We start from the raw sequence: 25,268 nt of genomic DNA on the forward strand, positions 1-25,268 counted from the left end.
GTTTGCCCACCCCAGTGTCTGTAGGTGTAACAGCAGGTTGTACCGGTGCTGGTATCTGACTCGGTACCGGTGCTGGTGTCTGACTCGGTACCGGTGCTGGTGTCTGACTCGGTACCGGCGCTGGTATCTGACTCGGTACCGGTGCTGGTGTCTGACTCGGTACTGCTGACATCAGACTCTAATTGAGTGTCTGATTGTTCTGATTTCCCTCCTTCTCCACTAATGAGCAGCTCTGATTCAAAGCTCCCATCCTCCTCTTCCTCTTCCTTTCCACAGTCATCCATCCTCCCAACCCGAGCGTTGTCAAGGCAACAACCCTTTACACCGAGCTGTTAGTCATCAGTCCACGCAGACAACAACCCCCTCCCCACTCCTTGTCTTTCATGAGGTCATCGTGACGTCTGATCTGTTAAGAGTCAAGAGTCAAATTCTAAGGCTGCTTTGCATTATTCTAAACTCGTGTCGCCACATTATCAAAGAAGAATAATTCTCCTGATCGTAGTCCAGCTGATCTTACACACACACACACACACACACACACACACACACACACACACACACACACACACACACACACACACACACACACACACACACACACACACACACACACGCCCAGAGGGAAGGAGGGAGGGAGGAAAGGGGTGGAGGCGGATCTGTAGGTCCAGACTCCAGGACTTCCTCAGCAGAACGAAGCGGAGCGTCAACAGCGCAGTAAGTCTTCCTCCTTCCTCCGGCTCTCTACTCTCTCTTCACTCTCTGTTCGCGTTTGGAAACCACATCAGAGACAAACTCAAATCATCTTTCTATAAAAGTAAAGTGGGCGTGGAGTTAACAGGTGCCTGCACACCTTTTTCTTTGTTGCGGTAATCTTCCATAATATCTGGCCACCTGTCGCGTGGCGGTGATCAGCGACTCTCAAGAGCTCCTGACGGACTCGGAGCTGCGATGATGAGGGCGAGCATGTTTATTTGGGATCATGTCTGCATCATGTCCTCGTTTAACTCCAGGTCACTTCCTGTCCGCGCCTAGACGGAAATTAAGCGTATTTATCTTCTTCCATCCTCGTTCCTGACGTGTGTCGTGCTCCTCTTTAATTCTGCTCAGAACTGATTTTATTTTGAAAGGACGGTGTTTGTTGTCATTTACACTTGTCTGTCAGCGGGTTAGTTGGTTTTCTAGCTTGTCAGAAGTCTCTCAGTGTTTGGAGCCATCTTGAACTTCACAGTTTCTATTTTATTCATTATTTAATCGGGAAACATTCGGGATTGCACATTAAAATGAAAACATCGTCCCAAAGGTGACCGGATCCCATCGAACCAAATGTGGGGCGAAGAGTGTTTGCGTGGGACGACGTGGGACGATGTAGGACGATGTAGGACAAAGTGGGACGATGTGGGACAAAGTGGGACACATTGCCAGTGTTGAGAAGTAGTCTGAAATTTGGATAAGTCGGTCCAACAGGGAGACGTTTAACATGTTTAAATACAACTTTTCCAACTAACAGTTGAATAAATACAGTGAGCAGGAGAGGAAGCTGGAGGTTGACGGTGATCGGCCGTTTGTGGTGCTTGGTCTGCTGACCCGAATGATCGGGAGAAAACATCACTTCCTTCAGCTGCTGTTTATTTAAATCTGTCTGACATCCATCTCCGGGTTTCCGTGGGAACGTCTTTGTTGCAGCTGCACGTCCAGATTTTTTTTTTTTTTAAAAGCGTCCGTCCCGCAGTGTTGACTTGTTGACTAGAGCCGATTTAAAAGTGGGACATTGTCTCAATACGTGGGACAGTGCAGTCCGTCATAATGTGGGACACCAGGTCATCTGACCCAGAGGTGAAGCATGGTGGAGGCAGCATCATGATGGGGGGCTGCTGGACTGCATTATTAAGGGAAAATGAATTTGATCAAGGTTTTCTCTCACATAGTAATAATATAATATATAATAATATCTTCTACAGTAGGATTTCCAAAGTGTCCCGGTCAGCTGGTCACACCGGACCTTAAATACATCTTGCGCTGAGAAGGAACGCTCTTGTGGAAGTCAAAATCTGCAGCTGTACGAAACACTCGTTTGAGATTAATGGAGGTTCAATCAGTTATTAGGCCACACGGCTCAGATTACGTTTTATGACCATCTGATGCTGAAAACATGGTCATTCAAAAGGGTTCAGCTTCTCCATTTGAACAAAAACACTCTTTGTGATCACTCCTAAATCTGCAGTGCTGCAAATCTCAATCAGCAGTGGGTGTTTTCTGGCTCATGGCGGCAGTTGACTGAAGCTAATCGTTTTCATGTTCCCTGGTGTCATTAAAGTTTCTGAATAAATAGCTGATTATCAGCAGGATTAATGAGACATAAATAAATAATGCTGGATGGGGAGAAATAGGATGAAGAGATATTTCAAAGAGAATCTACAATATTTGTTTTTCTCTTCAGCACACAATCCACCTCTATGAATGCTGCTTAGATGTAATAATAATATAACGTATGCTGACAGGATCTATTTTACATCACAAGTCTTGTTTCAGGACTTTAAGTTCAACCACGTTTACGAAAAGGTTTTGACGCTGTGAAAAATGTAAATAAAAACAGAATGCAATTTCAAAAATATCTCAGATTTTAAAAACATTTGTCGCATTATTCAAATAAAAAATATAACAAAGAAGACCCTGAACTGTTGAGCAGCTGAAATCGTACATCGGGCAAGAATGGGACCACATTTCCCTTTCAAAACTCCAGAAACTGGTCTCCTCAGTTCCCAAACGTTTACAGAGCATTGTTAAAAGAAGTGATGCAGCATATATTTTTAATAAAACAATACAATTTGTCAGTTTCAACATTTAACATGTTGTCTTCAGTCTCTCTGCAATAAAATATGAGTTTGTGATTTGCAAATCACTGCATTGTTTTTATTTCTATTTTACACCGTCACTACTCTTTGGAGATGCGGTTGTACATTTTGCTGATAATATTGTACTTTCACATATATTGGAGTAATTTTACACACTGCTATTTATGTATTTGAGAAAATGACACAGATGTACTACTGTAAATATGAACTACTGTACTGATATTAAAAAGGAAGAGAGGAGCAGCATGATATTTATTTGTCCCGTTTTTGTTGCTTGTTCATTCTCAAGTTTGTATTTTTTTCATAAACAAAAGCGAGTTAAATCTGTTTTTGTTCCACTCATAAGTGGAAAAGGTCAAACTGAGTTAGAGCATTAGAGGAGGGCGGACGACCTCTCTGACGTCCGTCGGGCTTCAGCTTCCTAATTTGATTCTCTGTAATGTTGTTTCTGGTTCAGGCCGCAGGCTCCGGTCCTAATCTCTCCGTTCCTCTCCGTCAGATCATCATGGACGATTCTGGACCCCGTGAAAACCGCTGTGTGTTTGTGGGGCTGGTGGCGGCCTCGCAGGTTCTGGGTCTGCTGTCGGTGGTGCTGGCCGGCGTGTGGATGGGTCACTTCCGTGGGGGTTTCGCCTGGGACGGCACAGCGCAGGAGTTCAACCTGCACCCTCTGTGCATGGTGCTGGGCCTGGTCTTCCTGCACGGCGACGGTGAGTCCAACAAACCTCGACCTGAGCTCCGAGGAGGGTCCGGATCCGACTCAGTCAACGACATGAATAAAACAAGAACTAGTCTCCTCCAGGAAACCGCGATCTTTTGATAGCAATAATTAATGCAAAATTCAAGCAAACTCGGCAATATTTGGAGGTATTTGCTATTTTTTTAAATATCGAATTTTTTTTCCCCACAAAACATCATCAGCAGAATCTGAGGTGAAAGTATTAAAATATAAAGTAAATGTTTTCACACAAAACTGACTTTATTACCACAAATAACTCCTCCTTTCCAATCAGAAGGGCTCTGCTCCTGTTTTCGTCACCAAATACAACTCTGTGCAAAGAAATTCATTTAACAATAATTATTTTGTGAGTACAGAAAATAAGAAAACTCTTCATCAGTGCACTTCAAGTTTTCATCAACACTTTCCTTTAAAAATACATTTTCACAACTTCTTCAGCTATAGTTGCTGCTGTTTAAAACCTCTAAAGCGTTCAGTCCAGTCCCGGCGAGCATCTTTGGTCGAGCTGTGACCTTTAACCTCCATTATACAACCAGTAGCTCCGCCCCAGAGATCTCATTCGTCAACTGAACATCTGGTCATGACTAGAAATATCACTCCACCTCCTCAATGGGAATATATAATTAGAATAGAACTTAATATAATAGGTAATATAATGTAGTTTCTACTTGTTATAGGTCTATTAAATGACCCATTTGGTGAAGTCGGGTCTCTTCTGGTCCTTTTTGGTCACTCCGAGCACCCGTACCGTAACACCACACCGATAGTTGCGCACTTAAAATCCTAGCGGCGGCTAGCTGGACCGGTTTGGTTTGAACACACGACATGGTGCTAAAATCTTAAAAACACATGAGTCCATGGATATCTTTGTTCATCAGATATCTTTGTTCCAACCAGACTGAGCTAGCTGAGCAGTTTAGTGTTTCTATGTTCTGTATTTATTCAGTTGGAGACTAGAAATCCTCTCTGTTTCTAGGTGGTTGCTAAGGGTCGGACTACTTCCTGGAGTAGGAAACACTGCATACGCTACATCAGAGTCTACTGATGCGACTGATTGTTTTCCAGTTCTTAGTCATACCCCGTGTGTTGCCATGGAAATGATCGCACTAACAAAAAGTTGTTATATTCTGAGAGTGAATTGCTCCACAATATGAAAACATTTAGATTACATGTTTTATTTAGTTGTTGTATAATCACAATAATACAGTGGAGGGTGTTTTAACGTCATTATTAACATGACAGTGATGCTCCTGAATGCATCACTAAAGTTAAAACACACCCTCTCGTGTAATATTGATTAATTCCCTTTCAGATTCCTCCGCCAGGGACGTTGGATTTCTGAACCACAGATGTGACTCTCATTGTAAAAAAGTCAGGCACCACTAAAGTCAATACGATTCATCCTCGGGGGACCGTGAACGTCTCTCTGTAATGCCATCAGTAAGATTCGTCCTCAGGAGACCGTGAACGTCTCTCTGTAATGCCATCAATAAGATTCGTCCTCAGGGGACCGTGAACGTCTCTCTGTAATGCCATCAGTAAGATTCGTCCTCAGGGGACCGTGAACGTCTCTTTGTAATGCCATCAGTAAGATTCGTCCTCGGGGGACCGTGAACGTCTCTCTGTAATGCCATCAGTAAGATTCATCTTCAGGGGACCGTGAACGTCTCTCTCTATGACTTCCATCTACTTCAGTTTAAATCTGATGAACTGACCGACCGCGCTGCAAACACAACTACAAACACACTGAAGTGCTTACAGGAAGTGCCCCCCTCTCTCTCGCTCTCTCTCCCCGTCCACCACTCTGCTGACTCCACGGATACCTTCCATCAACCCTGTCGTCATGGTTATGAGAAGTCCTCTCGGATAGCGCTCAGTAAATGGAGTCAAACAGGAAGCGGGTCGTCAGAACGTTGGATGCTGGTGTGCGTTTCGCCTCCAGCCACTGTGTCGCATTAAGATAACAGTGACCAGACCCGCATCAAGACACCACGGATACCTTCCATCAGCTCTGTCGTCATGGCTACAGTGAAAAGCAGAGATGCACCATTTGAATGTTTTCGTGACGCTGTGACAGAGTGGTACCCACGGGGGACCAGGCGGCACCAAAAGAACTGGTCAGCATGTTTTTAAAGAGTTGTTACCGGGAGCCGCTCAGAGACCGAAGATTGGCCGGACGGGAAGTCACACGGAGAAAATAAAACAAAATCCCGGTCTATTTTCAAAATATAACACCCACTGTCTTTCAATTTGGGAAAGAAATACATTCTCCTCCCGCTACAGACCCGGTATGAGAAATAGTTAATAATCTACATACAGCAGGCTGTTTTAAGGAACACATTTAACAACGTTTACCTTCGATAGAAGCACAGAAATCAAAGAAACGTCACCAGACCAGGAAGGAAGATAAAATCATGACATGTTCAGTGGAATGATGCTGTCAATCAGATTCAAATGATACAAATCACAGTAAATGACACAGAGAGGGACATAATGGACTACATGCATATGTGAAATATTTACGGCCAATACCTCTCTCTTAAATTTCTTAATATTCTGTTTCATCTGAAAAACGAAGTTATCATCTGTCTTTATTAAATCTCTACTTCCTCAAGGAAGAAGATGTATTGAAGGTGAACTGTTGCTGTGTGTGATGTTCATGCCGCTGAATAACGACAGCGTGAGACTGCTCCTCCTCTCTGCTTTGTGTCTGAATCCTTCTAATCATGAGACTAACCACATCAGCTCAACCGCTTCACTTCTAGATCGCATTATAGCAATAACAGCGAAGGTCAGCTGGACATTAGCAGAGGTCTGAGACGTCGGTGTGAGATGGAAATACCCCGGGGAGCTCCTGCTGATGCGGTTACTGCTGACAGCCAATCAGCATCTTTGTCCTCTTTTCAGTGCATTTCAGCGCCTGAAGTGAACAAAAGCTTTAAAAAAAAAAAGAAAAAGAAAAAGACACGTTAGATTCATGTTTGGAAATCAGGCACACAAGAAAAAAAAATAAAAGAGAGTCTGAAGCTGCTTAGTGGTCAGGAGGCCAGACAAAAGGATTTATGCTGAACACAATTAGCAACTGTGTGTTTGTGTGTGTGTGTGTTGTGTGTGTGTGTGTGTGTGTGTGTGTGTGTGTGTGTGTGTGTGTGTGTGTGTGTGTGTGTGTGTGTGTGTGTGTGTGTGTGTGTGTGTGTGTATTTGCTCCACAGTTGGAGGCTCACAATCTTCACACTGTGCTTTATGGTTGTAGGTCACAGACTGGATATAAAAGTGTTCGTAGCTTCCAGCTCCGTAAAATGGTTCCGATGTAGAAGTGTCTTAAGCTGCAATACCACCGAGTGCCACTAGAGGTCGGCTCCAAAAAGCCTCCGGCTCCGTAGACTCCCATTCAACTTCTCTCATCAAATACAAAGTGAATAAAATGTGTCCATCAGTTATCTCGGTGTTGTTAGCTAAAGTCACTCCTTCTTATTAGTTTTCTGGAGGTCCATCTGAAAATAATCCCTCATTCATTAGAAAAGAAGATTCAAGAAGACCTGTTTTTGGGGACGTATCTGTTTGATTGACAGGTCTGTGGTGCAGTCAGGTTACAGCTATCGGTGGGCGGGACGTAGTATCGTCAGGTTTCCAATCAGATCATTCAGATCCACCGCTGGCTCCTCCCCCAGTTCGTCTAAATATGGTCACTTCCTGCACCAAACCGCTCCGAACTAGCAAAGATGGCAACGGACAGAATCTGTGCTACACATTTGTTACTCTGTTAAACAGTCATGAGGGTGTTTTACTGATGATGGTCCGTCTCTTTCTCTCTCAGCAATCCTGGTCTACAGAGTGTTTCGTAACGAGGCGAAGAAGAACGTACGGGTGCTTCACGGCATCATTCACCTGCTCGCCCTCGTCTTCAGCATCATAGGTGAGAGACAGAGCAAGAGATATTTGTGTGTGTGTGTGTGTGACGGTCCTACCTGAGAAGTCCTCTGGAAGTCTCATTGGGTTTTTTGCGTGTGCAGGTTTCGTAGCCGTGTTCGACTTCCACAGAACCTTCAAGATCCCAAACGAATACTCTCTGCACAGCTGGTGTGGCATGGCTACCTTGGTCCTCTTCTGCTTACAGGTGCACACACTCACACACTCTGTATTTCATGCAGCACAGCTCAGTATGTAATATGGATTCAAACACTGACCTTTGACCTTTCTCCCAGTGGGTGATGGGTATGATGTTCTTCCTGTTCCCTGCCGCATCTTACGGGTTACGAACTGCCTACCTCCCCATCCACGTGTTCTGCGGCCTGGTCCTGATGGCGATGTCCATCGCTTCCAGCCTGTTGGGCATCATGGAGAAAATCCTGCTGAGCATCAGGTGTGTCTGTCAGTTTCTGTCCAGTCAGCAGATTTGTATTCCTACGTCTTCTTAGAGAGGGATTGTCATGGAGACGATAAAAGGATTCTTGTTTCCACCAAAAAACAATTACTGAAAACAGACACGCAGAGGTCAGAGGACAGAAACACAGCAGAGACTCTCACACTGAGCTGGAAACAAACGGCTGCTCACAAATTAGTTCAATAACATGAATACAATATTTTCAGCTGAACTGTGACAGAGGGGGCGGAGCTATAAAGAGAGGGTTCACAAACCAACGGGTGACCTCACTGCTTGTTGACGATTGGTGGCGACACTCAATATATTGTTTAAGATTGAAACAGTAGTCTTATGTTGTCGTTATTTATCCTTTCTGATCCATAGTCCATCTCTGATTTATGTCATCTGTCTTGTACCCGTCATGTCGTCATCTATCTCGGCTACATCTTATCTTTTGTCTCATATTTACATCTCTGTCTCCGGGACGTCCCGTCTCTCTCTCCGGGCCCAGGCCGACCTACTCCCAGTTCACGCCGGAGGGAGTGCTGGCCAACAGTTTGGGCATCCTGCTGGTGTGCTTCGGGATCCTGCTGGGTTACCTGATCACCAGGGAGGAGTACCGACGCCCGCCGAATCCCGAGGAGGAGGCTCTGTCCGTCCACTTCAAGACGCTGACTGAGTCGGGGTCCCCGTCCAGTCCCTGACCTCGTACGCCTTCCCCCCCTCATCGGGGTCCAGTTTCCTGCCAACAGACTCTGTGCCAAAAGTCTCTGTTAACACCAACTTGCGGAGTCGTCACTTTAAAAAACTAAATCACCGTGAAAGTGGTCAGAGAAGATGAGCTCCCAAAAGTTAAGCTTAAAAATATCCGACAGGAAGCTGCGAAAGGTCGTCTCTCCTTCAACAAATCGATGTCACAACCTACTGAACAGCTCTGGCAACTTTCCCCCTAAATTATTTATAACTAGAGTCTCGCTGTTAATACTTCTTCGTGGGTTTATAGTTCAGAGTCACACCTCTCTCGAACTAAAAGTAAAATAAAAACGAAATAGACAGGAAGCATAAAAATACCTAAAGACTAGTGGAAAGTTGAAACAAACCACGTCGGCAGATTTTCATGTTTGACCATTCGGAAAGCAGCTTATGAGTAGAATACTTCCAAGTTCTGGTGGCAGATTACCTGGAAACACCCACCGAGGTGCATCACTGTTTATCCTGCGGTAGTCTTGCTTGATGGCCACGTCAGACCGGATCAACACAGTAGCATCAGTCGCTGATATCGACCACGATCTTTACATACTGACATCAGCAGAGCTCGACCAGAACAGGTTTCTGTTACTTCTGTTGTCTCTCCCAAATCATAATCACAAGTTTGAGAATTTTCCCCGTCATCAACAAGAACAGCAAAACTTGACCCTCTGAATTTAAATAATTTGAGACCTATTTTCTAATTTGTCACAAAACTTTTCAAAATGTGTTGAAAAGTTAAAAGAAATATCAAATAAATTCCAAATCATGACTCTGAAACATCTTTAATTAAGGGAACTGAGGATTTATTATTGACAGCTAATACTGGCGATTGTTCAGTTGGACTTCTGCTTGGTCTTTGCTCAGTTTCAGGGAGAATGGGAGAATGCGGTGTTCCCCAAGGCTCCTCCCTGGGTCCCCTCTTCTTCTCTATTAATGTGTTTCCACTTCTATATTCACAATCATTTTTCTGCAGAAACATACAGATTTATACCCTTGTAAAAAAAAGAAAAGAAAAAAAGAGCTGTATTATTATTATTACCATAAATGCGAGGCATTATGCTGCATGTGCACACAGCTGATTAGAGTCGAAAACTGACTGAAACACTTTCTGTACAGATACAAACTTCAGTTCTGTTAAAGTTAGAGGCAAGAAAGAGACGCAAGACAATCAATTAAAGGACAGAAAATATGAGGAAATATGTCTTAAGAACAACTAATACTTTCCTGAACCCACATCAGTTTCCCATAATTCGAGAAACTTTGGTTTTGTTTTATGCAGATTCAGTCGATTTTTTTTTTTTAGTTTTTTTAGAGCTCAATGAGAATTTTAACAGAACTTTTGTTAGTTTGCGAGGAAACTTCACATGAAGCCATTAAAATAAAAATAAAAAATTGACCATCAAATCCAATCATAAAAATTTTTTTTTTCAAATTCACATCAGTGTTTGGCTCAATATGAGAATTTAAAGTTGGACTTTAAACATCAGTTCTTCCACTTTTAAAGTCATTTAAGTCGTACGAAAAGTTTCCTGTGATACTGTGTTACTTTTGTGGGTCACAACACTTCATCATCACGCTCTTCTGTCATCCAACGTCATGCAGTATCTTTGACTCGTAAAGTGTTCGTACTTAAATGTCAGTCATGAAAAAAAAGAAAAGAAATAAAAGCTGCTTGGTGTTTGTTCAGATGTGTCTTATTAGAGTTTGATGCTCTTTTACCAAAACACGTTAAATTTGCATCTCTTGAGTCTGTTTGCTGAATGTGCATCTTTTTTTGTTGGCTGGACTTGGAGACTCTAAACTCTGGTGCCTAATGGAGAGCTTTGGCTTTAGTGGATGTTGTTTATCTTTGTGTATTTTGTGTCATCGTTCAACAGGAAGCCCAAATGTCACGGGGACAACCTGGAATAAAAAGTCTGTTAACTGGCTGCTTTTATTTCTCATATATTCCTCCGTGAAAGTTGTGTGATTTTAAAAGCATCTAAAACAAATTAAATTGACTGGGATGCTTTCTGAATTATTTTTCATCTTAATATTTAACATAAATAATAATAATAAAATGATGATTAAAATCCCAAACAGTTAAAAACATCTTTCGATGAAAAATGTTTTTAATCTTGTTAACATCCACGTGTTGCTGTTTTCAAATTTTACCACGAGACATATCGTGAGTGAAATAAAACAGTCAACATCAGCTGATAATTCATTTTTTTTATGAGACTGCAGTCACAGTTTGAAAGTTGAAAAAAACAAGATTCAGACAGCCAAGGTTTCATATGTCAGACCTAAGTGGCCAATCCTGTCAACTTGGGGGCAGAGCTTTCCATATCTTCAAACTCCAGGCAAGCTGTGGAGAGAGAGCAGGGAACTATTTGCATATTCCTCAATGCGTATTTATTGCATCAAAGTAAAAGTTTAAAATTAACTCATTTTTTTCAGGCGCTAAGACACTGAAATAAAACGAGCGTGGCCCAGTTTTAGTTTTACAGAATGACTTCCTGTCGGACTGCTTCTTGGCTGCGAACAAAGACTTCCTGTAGTTTCTGTCATCAACGTGAACACTCTGAAAGGTGACTTCATTCATTGAATACATTTTCTTTTGATAATACGGATGTACTTTTTATTTATGTTGCTACAACAATATACAATTTGCAAGAAACTCTTGACAAACTCCTGACAATGGACAAAAAAAAAAAAAGTTATTTCAGATTCAATGAAAGAATTTATGGTGAAATGAACCTATAAGAAAAGTGAATATTAAATTCACGTCATATAAATTATTACTAAATGCGGATATTCTGTGCGTTAGTAAATGTTTGCTATGTCAGCAAGCGTTGCTAATATCTGGTTTACGGCTCGTTCTGCTGCTCCTGAGTTAATACAGAATATGAAATCATGTTTTAAGTTTTAAGCTGTATTTCCTGACCCCCCCTCCCTCCCAAAAAAAGAAGAGAAAGAGAATCTGTCTTTCATTCATCTTTATTCTTCTTTAACATGAACTTTTCACACGAGCTGTTTAAAAAACAAATTGATGTTTTTAAAAGTTGAATAACGATGTTCTTCTTATTTCAGGAACCATCCTGGGTTTTTAAATATTAAATATGATCTTACACATGAAGCGCGCCGACACCATGATGAGATATTTTTCCAGCACGGTGAAAACGGGTCGTCTCAAAGATGAGAGCAGTAAGACATTAAGCGTACTGAGACAGAGAGGTCAGAGGTCACATGTTTCGTCGACACCAGAAAACTCCGAAACCAAAAATGCTGATTTATATTGAAAAAAAAAAAAAAAAAAAAAAAAGCATAAAAAGAGATTTACAAAAGCAGGCATCCATGTGCAGGAAATACATTCTACAAAATAAAAGCTTCGTCCTACTTTCTGAATATCTGCTTTTACTGGAAAAGTCAGCCATGGAAATGAGGATGAGTTACCCCCCATCCCCACCCTCCTCATTTACATAACGATAACAGATTTACTGCTTGAAAATTTTGAACAATATTTGAAACGATGAGTCCTTAAATTTAGACTGAGGTAGAAAAAAGCAGGGCTCTTATTTCAAGCTGTAAAACGTTTGATCAGCTTTAGCGATATTAAGCACTGATCTTCAACATAATTATAAGGGAAATGGCTGTTTCATCTTAATGCAACACTTTTGGAGTATTTTCCTCAAATCATGTATTTTTTGTTTTAGCTCCAAAAAAAAGAAAAAAAAAAAGAAGGTTTTTGGTGACGACAAAATTATGTTTTGCGAATGAACAAACAGTGTGGTTACTCATATTAGCGTTAGCTCAGCCACTCTGAAGGGCGGACCAATCAGAGAACCGTGTTTTGTCCCGCCCCTCCTTCACTGTGATTGGACGGCAGCGTTAGTCGCTTTTTCAACTCTCACTGACCGAAAAACAACAAATCGCAGAACGCTGAACACCTCGTCAAGCTGCTGGAGTTCATTAAAACCAATATTTCAAATATTCTGTACTCGTGATGAAAACACTCTGGTGGACATGGAGCGTGCTGATTGGTTAAATCAACCCGAGCAGATTCATGCAGTGGAAATCCCGCCTGCCTCCCACCACGCTCAAACAGATCTTTGCTGAAGGTTGCAGGAGCTTTTCAAAATACAACACAAGTGTGAACTGAGCTTTTTAAAAAAAAAAATGTTTTAACATCATGTCGTGAGCTGATGATTCGCTTTTGGACCTCGGAAGGAACCTGCAGGCAAGGAGCTCGTACACTGGGCTGTTCAGTGTGAAGGCTTAAAAAAACAAGGAGTGGGGGGGTTAGCAAACGGCCACGTTTCTGAGTGACTGCTGGAGGGAGGAGCCGAGGGCTGGCAGTGAGAGTGAGGAGCCCTGAAATATCGGTGGGGGTCGGTCGTGGTTTGCATAAAAAAAAAATGACCATTAGGACTACAGAATAGAAAAAGGCCTTCATAGAGAAAAATAAATAAAGAAATTAAGAATTATTCTGACTTGAAGAAAAACAAACCCAAAAGTCTTAAAGGGAATTTTTACAAGATGTTTCACCGGTGAGAAGCTGAGCTTTGAACGTGGCTCCAAACTTCCAGTTTCATCTCCTCCAAAATAAAACGAATCCAAAAAGGGCATGCAGAGCTTCAAAAGAAAAACCACAAACCATATTTACAGTTTTTTATAGACATAACTTTAAAAAGATAAATATCACTTGTTATTGTTTTATGTACATCAAGTCGATGCTTTATTCAATAACAGCATCGTCCTTTAGTTATTCAAACTATGGCTTGGGGTCCGGGTCGTTGACCAGCATCACATCATTAAGAGTCCGTTCATTTCATGGTGTCGAGTCGTTTCAGAGCTTCGAACTCGATATGAGATTCTTCATTAAAGGCGTTGGCGGCAGGCAAAGGTCGTACTGGAGCTTCGGGGTCTCTGATTGGACGTCACTACCTGGACTTCACTTTGAAAATGTCCTTCATGCCGGAACAATCTTCCTCCTTGTGCTTTGTGATGCTAAAAGCGGTCAACTCCTCCAGAACTTTTCTCTCTGGCAGGTTCACCGTATTTTAACGTTCCATATTAAACTTGAACGTCGAGGAGTCAAAACGCTTTCGATTTAATTGTTGCCGTCCCGAAAAAGTGTGTTTTATGTACAAACAAGTGCTCCTGACCCCGTTTGAACTGTTTGTGCGTCAAAGATCTTGGGAAGCGTTTAGTTTCGGGGCTGTAACGGTTGCACAGCCCCCATTGATCCTAGAGTACACAGAAACACCGGAGTCGGCAGGTTTTCTCATCGATCTTTGGGAGTTAAACGTTGGACTCCACAAAAGGTCTCTTGGGTTTGACGGGGGAGGTGGGACCGGTCCGTCTCTCCGCCGGTTGGTCCGAACAGCTGTGGCTCACCGGCAGCGTTCGCGCCACCTTCACGTCCCGGTAGGAGGGATTCTGACTGGCGACCTGCACCGAGGCTCCGCCCCAGCGGCCGTGAGCGGGCAGCGCCTCGTAGAAGTCCAGCTGGTTGTCGTGAACGAGGTTCCCGTTGTGGGCGTTGTTGTTGCTGCGGTTGTGGTAGGCGATGGACGACGGCTGGGGATTGGCCGGGTTTTTGGCGGGCGAGGTGACGACGGTGTCCACGGACGACACGGCCCAAGAGCGGGAGGGGCTGAGGCAGGAGGCGGCGGTGGGCGGAGCTTGTTGCTGGTACACCCTCACTGTCTTGTCGATCACGCCCATAAAAGGAGTGCTCCTCGATGAGCGTCCCGCCTCTCCGGGATAAGTCCCGCCTCCTGTCAGGCACATCTCCGACTGGGGAGAGGAAACCAGAAACAGATCGTCATGGTAACCGGTGATGCCTCCCACAGTGGACAGATCTGAAGGCAGGTCCATGTGCTGGGCGGATGCTGAGGTCCTGAAGCCCGGTCCGTGATTGGCCGGCTGCCCGCCGGCGAGGCTGCCGCTGCTGGAGGAGAAGTTGACGCCGACACTCTGCGAGTGGATGAGAGGCCTGGGGGGCGAAGCCGAGGAGGAGGACGGGTGGGCACCCGGTGGGCGTCGGAGCCCGGCCTCGTGGTGGTACTGATACTCGTGTGAAGGCTGAAACCGATCAGGGGTCCCGGTCGTTGCCTCGGTAACTTCCATTGGGTAGTAGGCCGCTTTGGACTGGTTGCGGCTGAACTGACGGGACTGAGCGAAGCGATTGACTGCCGCTCTCTCGGCACCGGTTCCTCTCCCGTATGCCGATGCGGATCTCGCTTGGCAAACCAGGTCGACGTCCACGTCCTCGAGAGCGTAGGAAGCTCCGGAGCTCAGACCGGACTGGACCTGGGGGCTCGGCCGCACATCGAGGGGGCTCGTGCAAAAGCCTTCGCCCAGCTCGGCGAGTTCTTGGGGCAGGTTGGGGAACTGGGAGTATGCGTAGCTTCCCAGAACCATGCTGGGCTGATTGGTTCGGACCACCTGCCCTTTGACAGGTTGAAGCCACTGGGCCTGGACAGGGTTCTGCATGTGGAAGGACCTCTGAGGGGCCGGATGGTGCTGCTGGTTCTGGTCCGACAGGTGGAAGGCTGAGACGGACTGCGGGTGGTGGAGCAGCCGTCCGCTTCCCGACAAGGCAGGCATGCTCTCGGACACGGGCCCGGCTCGCATCGGCAGGGGAGGGGGGCTGAAACGGTGATAGGAGGAGGACGGGGGGGCGTGACTGGGCGGGGAGAGGGGAGGGCTGGGGAGGTGATGATACAGGTGAGTGGGGGAGAGGGAGGAGGGGGATGGGCCCCCGGAGTGGCAGCGGCTGTCGAAATTTTGGACCGCAACTGGAGGGTGAAAGGAGGAGGAGCCTCTTTCCCTGAGACCCCCCTCCTCCTCTTCCTCCCCCTCTTCCTCCTCCTCTTCCTCCTGCTCCTCCTCCTCCTCATTGAGCCCCTCCCTGGCCTCGTTCTGCTGATACACGTGATGAGAGGGAGGAGGAGGGTCCTGATACTGGGCAGCATGGCGACACTCCTCCTTGACCCGAGACAGCAGGCGCTGGATCTCCCGGTTGGCCGGGCAGAGACGGCCGGCTTCAATCAGGTCCTCCAGGGCCGCGTGGAACTGTCTGAGAGGGGAGAGAGCAGAGGAACTATTTCAGAGGAGGACATGAACACAGTGTCTGTCTGGGTTTCATCAGCTGGTGGTTTTCAGATGTTTGACTGTTTTCACACTTGTTCAATCAAAGAGGAACTTTAAATGTCCTTCTTTCAGATTCTGTCCGTCACCACCTTTATTAGTTCGGAGCGGTTTGCAGCAGGAAGTGACCATATTTGGACGAGCTGGGGGAGGAGCGAGTGGTGGATCTGACTGATCTGATTGGAAACCTGAAGATACTACGTCCCGTCCACTGATAGATGTAACCTGACTGCACCACAGGCCTGTCAATCAAACAGACACGCCCCAAAAAACTGCTGGACACATTTTATTCACTTTGTATTTGATGAGAGAAGTTGAATGTGAGTCTATGGAGCCGTTGGCTTTTTGGAGCCGACCTCTAGTGGCACTCCGTGGTACTGCGGCTTAAGACACTTCTGCATCAGAACCATTTTACAGACCCGGAAGCGTCTGTTTTTGTTCTCAGATTGTCATCATTTCAGAAAAAAATAACAAATATTTTGCAGCAAGGTTTTTGAACTGACCCTTATAGAACTGACATAAACATTTTGGACGACCTCTTGGCCTCGGTATACATATAGAGATACAGGGACGTTTTCATCCTGAACATATTAGATTTTACGATTGAGGTGAACTGAGTGGTCGTCCCGGTTACCTGCGGCTGCGTTTGGCGCGGGCTCTGGCGTAAAAGGCTTCGTAGGATTTGGCTTTTATCTCCAGAGCTTTGGTAGCAAACTCCTCAGCGAGGTTGTAGTCCTGCAAGGAAACGAAGACGCGAGATGAGATTGATTTCAAAATACAAATTTGAAGAAAAAAAAAAGCAGCAACACCGAAGCGGGTCGAAGGTCACGGCGTGCGTTCTCGTACCTTCATCTTGCGGCGGCATCGCGACAGGTTGAGCAGCACGCACACTCTCAGCTGCCTGAACGTCTTCAGCTCGTCTCTTGGGAACTTCTGCAGAGCCGACTGGTAGGAGCGAGCGGCCTCCCTCACTTTCCCCTGCTGCAAGTACAACAGACACACACACACACACACGCACACACACACACACACACACACACACACACACACACACACACACACACACACACACACACACACACACACACACACACACACACACACACACACACACACATTAAAACTACTCACAACATCATCCATGTGTGTGTGTGTGTGTGTTTGAGAGATTCAGTGTGTTACCTTGTACAGTCGGTCGCCTTCCTGGATCAGTTTACTGAGCAGAACCATCAAGATGTCGGGTTTAGATGTCGCCATGGCCCAAGTGGCTGGTCCTGCACACACACACACACACACACACACACACACACACACACACACACACACACACACACACACACACACACACACACACACACACACACACACACACACACACACACACACACACACACACACACACACACACACAAGTTCATGGATTTGTGTCTCTACATCAATTCCCTCATTTTCCACCATCACATCCGGTTTTAAAGGACTGTTGTGAGATTTTGGGCCGGTGTGTGTGTGTGTGTGTGTGTGTGTGTGTGTGTGTGTGTGTGTGTGTGTGTGTGTGTGTGTGTGTGTGTGTGTGTGTGTGTGTGGTGAGTTGTGCGAGCGGACTGAAACATGACGCCACCGCTGAGCTCACAGCACACGTTACCGTCTGCATGCTTGGATGTGACCGTGAGCTTCGAGCGGTCATGAGACTTTCACATCCGATCAAAGACCCAATAATCCACAGGATTTTATAGAACCGCAGCGACTCTCCAGTAATCCTTAACCCTCCTGTTGTCCTCGGGCCAAAATGACCCGCAGCTGTGTTCAACCAAGTTCTATTTTATTTCTATATTTTTATATTTTTGGGGATCATTGGTCATTATTCTTTAAAGAAACCCTCACAGCCTCCTTGTCACCAATGATCCCAAAAAATATTGAAAATAAAATAGAACTTGCTTGAACACAGCTGCGGGTCATTTTGATCCAAGGACAACACGAGGGTTAAATTATGCGCCGCTGGTTTATTCCGAGAGCCAAGGGTGCAAGATATTAATATTACGACGTGCTTTTGTGGCCGTAATTGCGGTGTTGCTCTCCAATTAATCCGCCGGTTCGTAACTGATTCAGAGTGAAACATTTCAACACCTGTCGTCGAGTTTCTCTGCAGATATTAAAGGTCTCCGGAGGATGAAAATGACCACAAACAGGAACCTGTACAAGTAATGACTGATGTTTGATGCTGAATAGCAAAAGGCTGGAAGCTAACACGCCAACCTCAGAGAGCTGACACGGTGAACGCTGCCGAGCGTCGACGTGCTTCGTTAACGTTGTGAGAAACGATATTCTTCTCGAAATCAGGAATATTGAACACTCGTACACAATAAAATGTTAAAGACGTAGCAAACAAATAATAAAGTAGTGTGCTAATGGGATCATTTAATTTGCCTCTGACTTGTAATTTTTAATAAATGCTGTCGTGGTGTGATTGTATAAACATCTCAGGATTTAAGATGGTATCAGTTATATATATTTATATTGCTTTAATTTAATAATTAAAGGAGATTAAAGGATTACAGGAGAATTCTGCTATTTTCAATGTTTGTTTTAAGTTTGATTCTGCGAGTTCGGTCACAACACCGTCCCGCAAAGTTTCACAATAAAAGCCCTTTTTTAAGAGGGCTTTTAATTTGAAATAATACAGGAAGTGCAGAGTTTATTTAACTCTAACTGGATCATAACGAGGCTTCTGGTGGATGTTGAGAACCAATTAAAACATCTCAAATCTGACCATCCTGTTCGTTTTTATCTTCAGACACTCAAAACACTTAAATGAATTTCATTGTGGACATTTTATTTGCTTCAGAGAAAGTGGCGGAGCGTTTGTCGACCCTTCTTCCACATCTCCCCACCTCTCTGTCTCAAATTCTCCGCGCCCCGTTGAACTGAACAAAACCCGACGAATCGGAGCAATTCAAAGTGCTGAGTCGTGCTTCTACCTATCTCCGCTCCTTTCCTGAGCAGAGCGATGACAGCCGACGTGTTCCTGCAGCCGACCGCTCGGTCCAGAGGACGCATCCCGCTGCCGTCCACGTGCTCCACGGACGCTCCGTGATCCACGAGGTACTGGACCTGACGGAAACGGACGGAGGAGACACACATCAGCATCTCTGACTGATTATTTCCAGACTTCTTCTCTGAAGGGGAACGAGTCTTATCTGCAACTTTCTTCACTTTTAAATAAATGGAAGCGTATTTAGTGCAGGACACCACGTCGCCCTCTGCAGGACAGAAACAGAACACGGACTACAAATGAGGGGCGGAGTGTGTCGGACGCACCACTTCGGGGTCTCCGCAGAAGGCGGCCAGATCCAGAGGAGTCCGTCCGCTGCGGTCGGCGTGAGTCGTGGCTGCTCCTCTCTCCACCAGCTCTCTGGCCAATGGGAGCTGTCCTTTCAGACACGCCCAGCTCAGCGCCGTCAAACCCTCTCGGTCGGTATGCTCCAGGGACGCTCCTGGAAACAGCAGACATCATGGTTCACCTGCTGTCGGACTGGAAACCTCCAACCTTCAAAGTTCATTCAAACCCTCTCGAGTTTCCCTCCAGCCGAGTGCAGGTCATGACTGAGGTGGCCCACGTCTGATTTCTGTCATATCCAGGTTGATTTAAAAAAAAAAAAAAAAAAAGTCTGAACAGCAAAACAACCCGTGAAACAGATCGCAGCCTGAATAGATCAGATTTGATATCTGGACAAATCTGATCTATTCACATGTAAATAAAAGTGTCAGTCTGACTTAAAGATATGATCTGAGAAGAAAAATCTGATTTGCCTGCAGTCTAAACAAAGACTTATTTATTCTGGAAGTTAGCCGGTTGCCATCTTTTAGCAGCTCTGATATCATGTTTATTCTGCTGGCACGATGGATCATGGGATATGGAAGAAGCAGGAGTCTCCATTAATAAACTTTTCTGGCTAGTTTTCACTGACGAGAACAGACACAAACTGTTCAGGATGCGACCAACCTGACTGCACCACAGGCCTGTCAATCAAACAGACACGCCCCCAAAAACAGGTCTTCTTGAATCTTCTTTTCTAATGAATGAGGGATTATTTTCAGATGGACCTCCAGAAAACTAATAAGAAGGAGTGACTTTAGCTAACAACACCGAGATAACTGATGGACACATTTTATTCACTTTGGATTTGATGAGAGAAGTTGAATGGGAGTCTATGGAGCCGGAGGCTTTTTGGAGCCGACCTCTAGTGGCACTCGCTGGTATTGCAGCTGAAGACACTTCTGGATCAGAACCATTTTACAGACCTGAAGCTACGAACTCTTTTATATCCAGTCTATGTTTTCTATCCAGTCTGTGGTTACCGTGATCCAGCAGCAGCTGGGCGGTGGTCACATGTCCCTCGGAGGCCGCCGTCATCAGAGCTGTCCGACCCTGCTGGTCGATCGTGTTCACGTCCACCCCGTGACTCAGTAACAGCTCCACCACCTGACAGACGCACGCAGGGGGACAGACGCTGAAAACATGTGCAGCAGGAGTCACGTGATCACGTGTCTGCGGCGCTGCGGTTACCTGCCAGTGGCCTCGTCTCACGGCGCTGAAGACGGGCGCCACGCCCTGCCGGTTGCCCTGCTGGACGGACGCTCCCTGATCCAACAGCAGCCTGCAGACGGACAGACGGCCGCGTCCTGCTGCTGCCGTCAGCGCTGAGACACACACACACAGACACACACAGAGACACACACAGAGACACACACACACACACAAGAGAACAGAGAGACACACACACACAAACACAGAGACACACACAAACACAGACACACACACAGGAACAGAAAGACACACACAGACACACACAAAGATACACACAGAGACAAACACAGAGACACACAGGCACACAGAGAGACACACACCGAGAGACACAGAGAGACACACACAGACATACACCGAGACACACAGAGACAGAGAGAGGGACACGAAGACAGACATCTACGTTAACCAGACAGTTACAGTTGAGAGTTTCACTATTTTATTTCTAATAAGTGTAATAAACCTGAACAGCTCAGTTCTCTCCACTAGATGTTCGTAATGAAACGCTCATATTTACTTGATGGTAGAAGTTTGAACATTAAAGATGAGACAGCTGGATGAATTAAATTACCTTTAAACTGATATCTTGTTATTAAAATGCTCCCGACGCCTTCAGGTTAATCTGACTTCATCAGACGTCTGTCCCCCAGTGCGTACGTTACACAAGAGTCTACTGACGCGACTGATTGTTTTCAAGTTGTTAGTGTTATGTGTTGCCATGGAAACGGAGATTGCACCAACAAAAAGTTTTATAGTTTGAAAATTGCTCCACAATATGAAAACATTTAGATTACATGATTTATTTAGATGTTGTATAATCACAATATTACACTGGAGGGTGTTTTCACGTCATTATTAACACGGCAGCGATGTCGTGAAGTATTAATGTATTACGACAGTAGTAATCACGTCGTACCTGTCTCTCCCCACAGACCGTCATAGATGTTGATCTCAGGTCTCTCCTCCTCTGCCTCGTCTTCCTCTGGAAGATCCAACAGGTATGACACCATCTACACACACACACACACACACACACACACACACACACACACACACACACACACACACACACACACACACACACACACACACACACACACACACACACACACATACACACACGCACAGACAAAAGCATTCATTATATACAAATCAGTCCCTTCAGGAAATCATGATCTTGAAATACTGTCAACCAATCTCCACTAAATTTCGGGCAGCGTGCTACTTTTTCTCTTTGCAGTAAAGTTGCTGAACAGAAACTCTGCTGCAGACATGACAGCACAAAGTGACGGGGCTTATGGGAAATGTGGTCTCATCATTAAAATGAGGTTTGTATTAAAGTACGTAAGCGTCATCATTTCTAACAGTTCTCAGAAGTCGCACCATTGTTTGTAACTTTGAGCCTCATCATTCTTTAAGTTCAGAAAATAAAGAAAGAACTCCAATATTTCCAGCTCTTTGACATGAAGTCTGTTTGTTATCATAGCAAATTATCACACGAGTCTGTAGGAAAACAAAAAAATTAATCACATGAAATGTCTCAAATTACATCACAATTTTTATTTTATTAAAGATGCTGAAAAAGTGAGTATTTTTCTTATATTTCGGATGTTTTCATGATTAATTTACTAATATTATAAATGTGTGTGTGTGTGTGTGTGTGTGTGTGTGTGTGTGTGTGTGTGTGTGTGTGTGTGTTTATCTCACCTCTATGTGTCCCATGCTGGCAGCCGCGATCAGAGCCTGCTGCACCGCCTGGCTCCTGCTCGCCCCCCTCTGGCTACAGCAGGAAGTGCAGCTCCAGTCGGCCCTCTTCAGCAGGAAGCTCAGCACCTCCAGGTGGCCCCGGTGGGCAGCGTGGACCAGCACGCAGCGCCCCGAGCTGTCCACGTGACCCACCTGAGTGCACGGGGAGACAGAGGTCACTGTTCACATCAGTGTGACGTCATACTGACATTTAGCTGGCGAGTCCATCTGCTGCTGCATACCTGTTCATCTGGATTTGAACACGATGTATAAATATTATTTGTGTTATTGTTGTGAAGAAACAGAAACGTAGACGTTGGTGAGGTGGGTTGATGACTAGACAAGCGTCCATCTCTAGAGCTTCTAATGTGTTTTTTTTTGTAGGAAAATGAGACCATCCTCCTGTGAATTGGTTGTTTGTTTTACCATGTCATTCCTTACATCACCACCAGGGGGCACCATATTACACCGTTTGAGTCAGAAAATTAGAACGGTCAGCCTTATATCACACATTTAGTGATGATTTAAATAGTTAGCCATCCTAACATGCTCTCATTATATTCAGGCTTAATATCAGACGTTCCTGAATCTGACAGATGCCAGCATCACCCTGGTAACAACCCATGTTATCGTTTCTGTGCTCCGGGTCGGAGATGTGATGTATGACAGCGCTGACAAAATATTAGGTGGAGTTGGATTTAAGATTTGAGTCTTTTACTTTGAAAAAGTACTTATAGAAAAGTTATGGCTCAATGTAGCACAAATAATCCTGCAGGTTTGAATGTTGGCGATACAGTGGATTTATATAACAGGGGATGTGAAGCGAAATTACATGTGTGAGTCATCATTATATTTATAATCATTATAGTTAGTTATAATCATTATATCTATCATGACGACTCATGATGAATTCTAAAATCTAGCTTCAGTTCACCTCTTCATCGTCTGCATTGTTTTTACAGTGACAGTTTACAGGTGCCAACGTGTGAACATCGGACGTTTGCGTGAGGAACATTAATAACTTGGGCTACCTTGGCTTTGTGCTGACTCAGCAGGGTGACAATGTCCAGATGACCTGCTGCAGCAGCGAATCCCAGAGCAGACAGACCATCCTGAGACTGAGAGTCCACCTGGAGGTGCCAGACACAGATCTCCGGTTAGGATGCAGTAGCACGTTAATAAGACAGTAATAATAATACAGTAATAATAAACCAGCACTGATGTTTGTATACAGTCAGGAGCCGTCACACATGTCAGACGGACTCACCTGAGCTCCGTGGTCCAGCAGCAGCACCACAGCATCATTGTGTCCCAGGTGAGCGTGGACACACAGCAGGGGGGCGCTGTTGAGCACATCACTACGGTGATCCACATCGGCCCCGCCCAACAGCAGCAACCTGCTCACCTGGACAGGTGGAGAGTCACGTTACAGTCCACCTGCTTTGGGAAGTGTATGTGTGTGTGTGTGTGTGTGTGTGTGTGTGTGTGTGTGTGTGTGTGTGTGTGTGTGTGTGTGTGTGTGTGTGTGTGTGTGTGTGTGTGTGTGTGTGTATATGTGTGTACAGTGTGTTACCTTGATGTTAGGAGTGTGTGTGTGTTTATGTGTGTGTACAGTGTGTTACCTTGATGTTAGGAGTGTGTGTGTATGTACAGTGTGTTACCTTGATGTTAGGTGTGTGTGTGTGTGTGTGTGTGTGTGTGTGTGTGTGTGTGTGTGTGTGTGTGTGTGTGTGTGTGTGTGTGTGTATAAATATGTGTGTACAGTGTGTTACCTTGATGTTAGGTGTGTGTGTGTGTGTGTGTGTGTGTGTGTGTGTGTGTGTGTGTGTGTGTGTGTGTGTGTGTGTGTGTGTGTGTGTGTGTGTGTGTGTGTGTGTGTGTGTGTGTGTGTGTGTGTGTGTGTATATATATGTGTGTACAGTGTGTTACCTTTATGTTAGGAGTGTGTGTGTGTTTATGTGTGTGTACAGTGTGTTACTTTGATGTTAGGAGTGTGTATGTGTATATATGTGTGTACAGTGTGTTACCTTTATGTTAGGCGTGTGTGTGTGTGTATATATGTGTGTACAGTGTGTTACCTTGATGTTAGGAGTGTACAGGTTGCGCAGCGATGACAGAACAGGACTCAGGTTGTTTGTGCTGTAGGAAAGCCACAGCCCCTGAAGAACTGAGGAGGAAACCCCGAGCTTTTTACTCAGACCCTGGAGGATAAAAATGAACAGAAAAACAGATAGATGCAGGATTCAATTTCCATGTCAATAAATCGGGTTAAACTGGTGGGAAACAGAGGGATTAGTGTTTAGGTCAGAATGTGGCGCTGATTTATACGATTTTAAATACATAAAAAACATAATAAATACTGAAAACAGTCACCAGCCTGCAGCTCCATCAGCTGTCACCATGTCACACAGTGAAACTCAGCAGAGGCTGATGTGCAGCACCAGTGTGAGCTGTGTTAACCATCCTCCACCTGATTCAAATGAGTCTCTGACCACGAGTCAAGGCACAAACATAAATCTTCACTCCAGGCTGGACGGGACGTTTCCTGCTCAACATTTCCTCATCGTTCATTAGTATACTTTACTCTTCATAAATCACGTGTTGCTTAAAAACTCATCTATACTGATCACAGACTGGATATAAAAGTGTTCGTACCTTCCAGGTCTGTAAAATGGTTCCGATGCAGAAGTGTCTTAAACTGCAATACCACCAAGTGCCACTAGAGGTCGGCTCCAAAAAGCCTCCAGCTCCATAGACTCCCATTCAACTTCTCTCATCAAATCCAAAGTGAATAAAATGTGTCCATCAGTTATCTCGGTGTTGTTAGCTAAAGTCACTCCTTCTTATTAGTTTTCTGGAGGTCCATCTGAAAATAATCCCTCATTCATTAGAAAAGAAGATTCAAGAAGACCTGTTTTTGGGGGCGTGTCTGTTTGATTGACAGGCCTGTGGCGCAGTCAGGTTACAGCTATCGGTGGGCGGGACGTAGTATAGTCACGTTTCCAATCAGGTCAGTCAGATCCACCGCTGGCTCCTCCCCCAGCTCGTCCAAATATGGTCACTTCCTGCTCCAAACCACTCCGAACTAGTAAAGATGGT

At 45.0% G+C, this 25,268-nt stretch overlaps 2 protein-coding genes across 5 annotated transcripts in view; one reads left to right on the forward strand and one right to left on the reverse strand.

Moving 5' to 3' along the window:
- The first annotated feature begins 649 nt into the window (after positions 1-649).
- cyb561 (cytochrome b561) lies at positions 650-10,633 on the forward strand. Its single transcript, XM_069710209.1, has 6 exons — positions 650-714; positions 3,352-3,562; positions 7,409-7,507; positions 7,605-7,708; positions 7,797-7,954; positions 8,466-10,633. The coding sequence occupies exons 2-6, from the start codon at positions 3,358-3,360 to the stop codon at positions 8,656-8,658; spliced, it is 759 nt and encodes a 252-aa protein (XP_069566310.1). The 5' UTR covers positions 650-714; positions 3,352-3,357; the 3' UTR covers positions 8,659-10,633.
- A 2,223-nt stretch (positions 10,634-12,856) lies between these two features.
- Positions 12,857-25,268, reverse strand: part of LOC138627692 (protein TANC2-like) — a 33,415-nt gene continuing 21,003 nt past the window's right edge. For 2 of the 4 annotated variants that reach the window (XM_069710198.1, XM_069710196.1), the window contains 12 exons: positions 24,248-24,370; positions 23,437-23,574; positions 23,201-23,299; positions 22,131-22,322; positions 21,340-21,433; positions 20,198-20,539; positions 19,157-19,332; positions 18,817-18,949; positions 17,024-17,115; positions 16,688-16,822; positions 16,476-16,576; positions 12,857-15,770 (listed from right to left, as the gene is read on the reverse strand). In XM_069710198.1, the coding sequence (XP_069566299.1) occupies positions 13,988-15,770; positions 16,476-16,576; positions 16,688-16,822; positions 17,024-17,115; positions 18,817-18,949; positions 19,157-19,332; positions 20,198-20,539; positions 21,340-21,433; positions 22,131-22,322; positions 23,201-23,299; positions 23,437-23,574; positions 24,248-24,370 (3,408 nt within the window). In that variant the 3' untranslated portion in view covers positions 12,857-13,987. The remainder of the gene's footprint in view (positions 15,771-16,475; positions 16,577-16,687; positions 16,823-17,023; positions 17,116-18,816; positions 18,950-19,156; positions 19,333-20,197; positions 20,540-21,339; positions 21,434-22,130; positions 22,323-23,200; positions 23,300-23,436; positions 23,575-24,247; positions 24,371-25,268) is intronic. The other 2 variants (XM_069710197.1, XM_069710199.1) reach the window with 2 other exon arrangements.

The sequence above is a fragment of the Brachyistius frenatus genome, unplaced genomic scaffold (genome assembly GCF_029030835.1).
Source record: "Brachyistius frenatus isolate BFR_SWC_R1_liver_20210118 unplaced genomic scaffold, ASM2903083v1 Contig_90, whole genome shotgun sequence".
NCBI lineage: Eukaryota > Metazoa > Chordata > Actinopteri > Embiotocidae > Brachyistius > Brachyistius frenatus.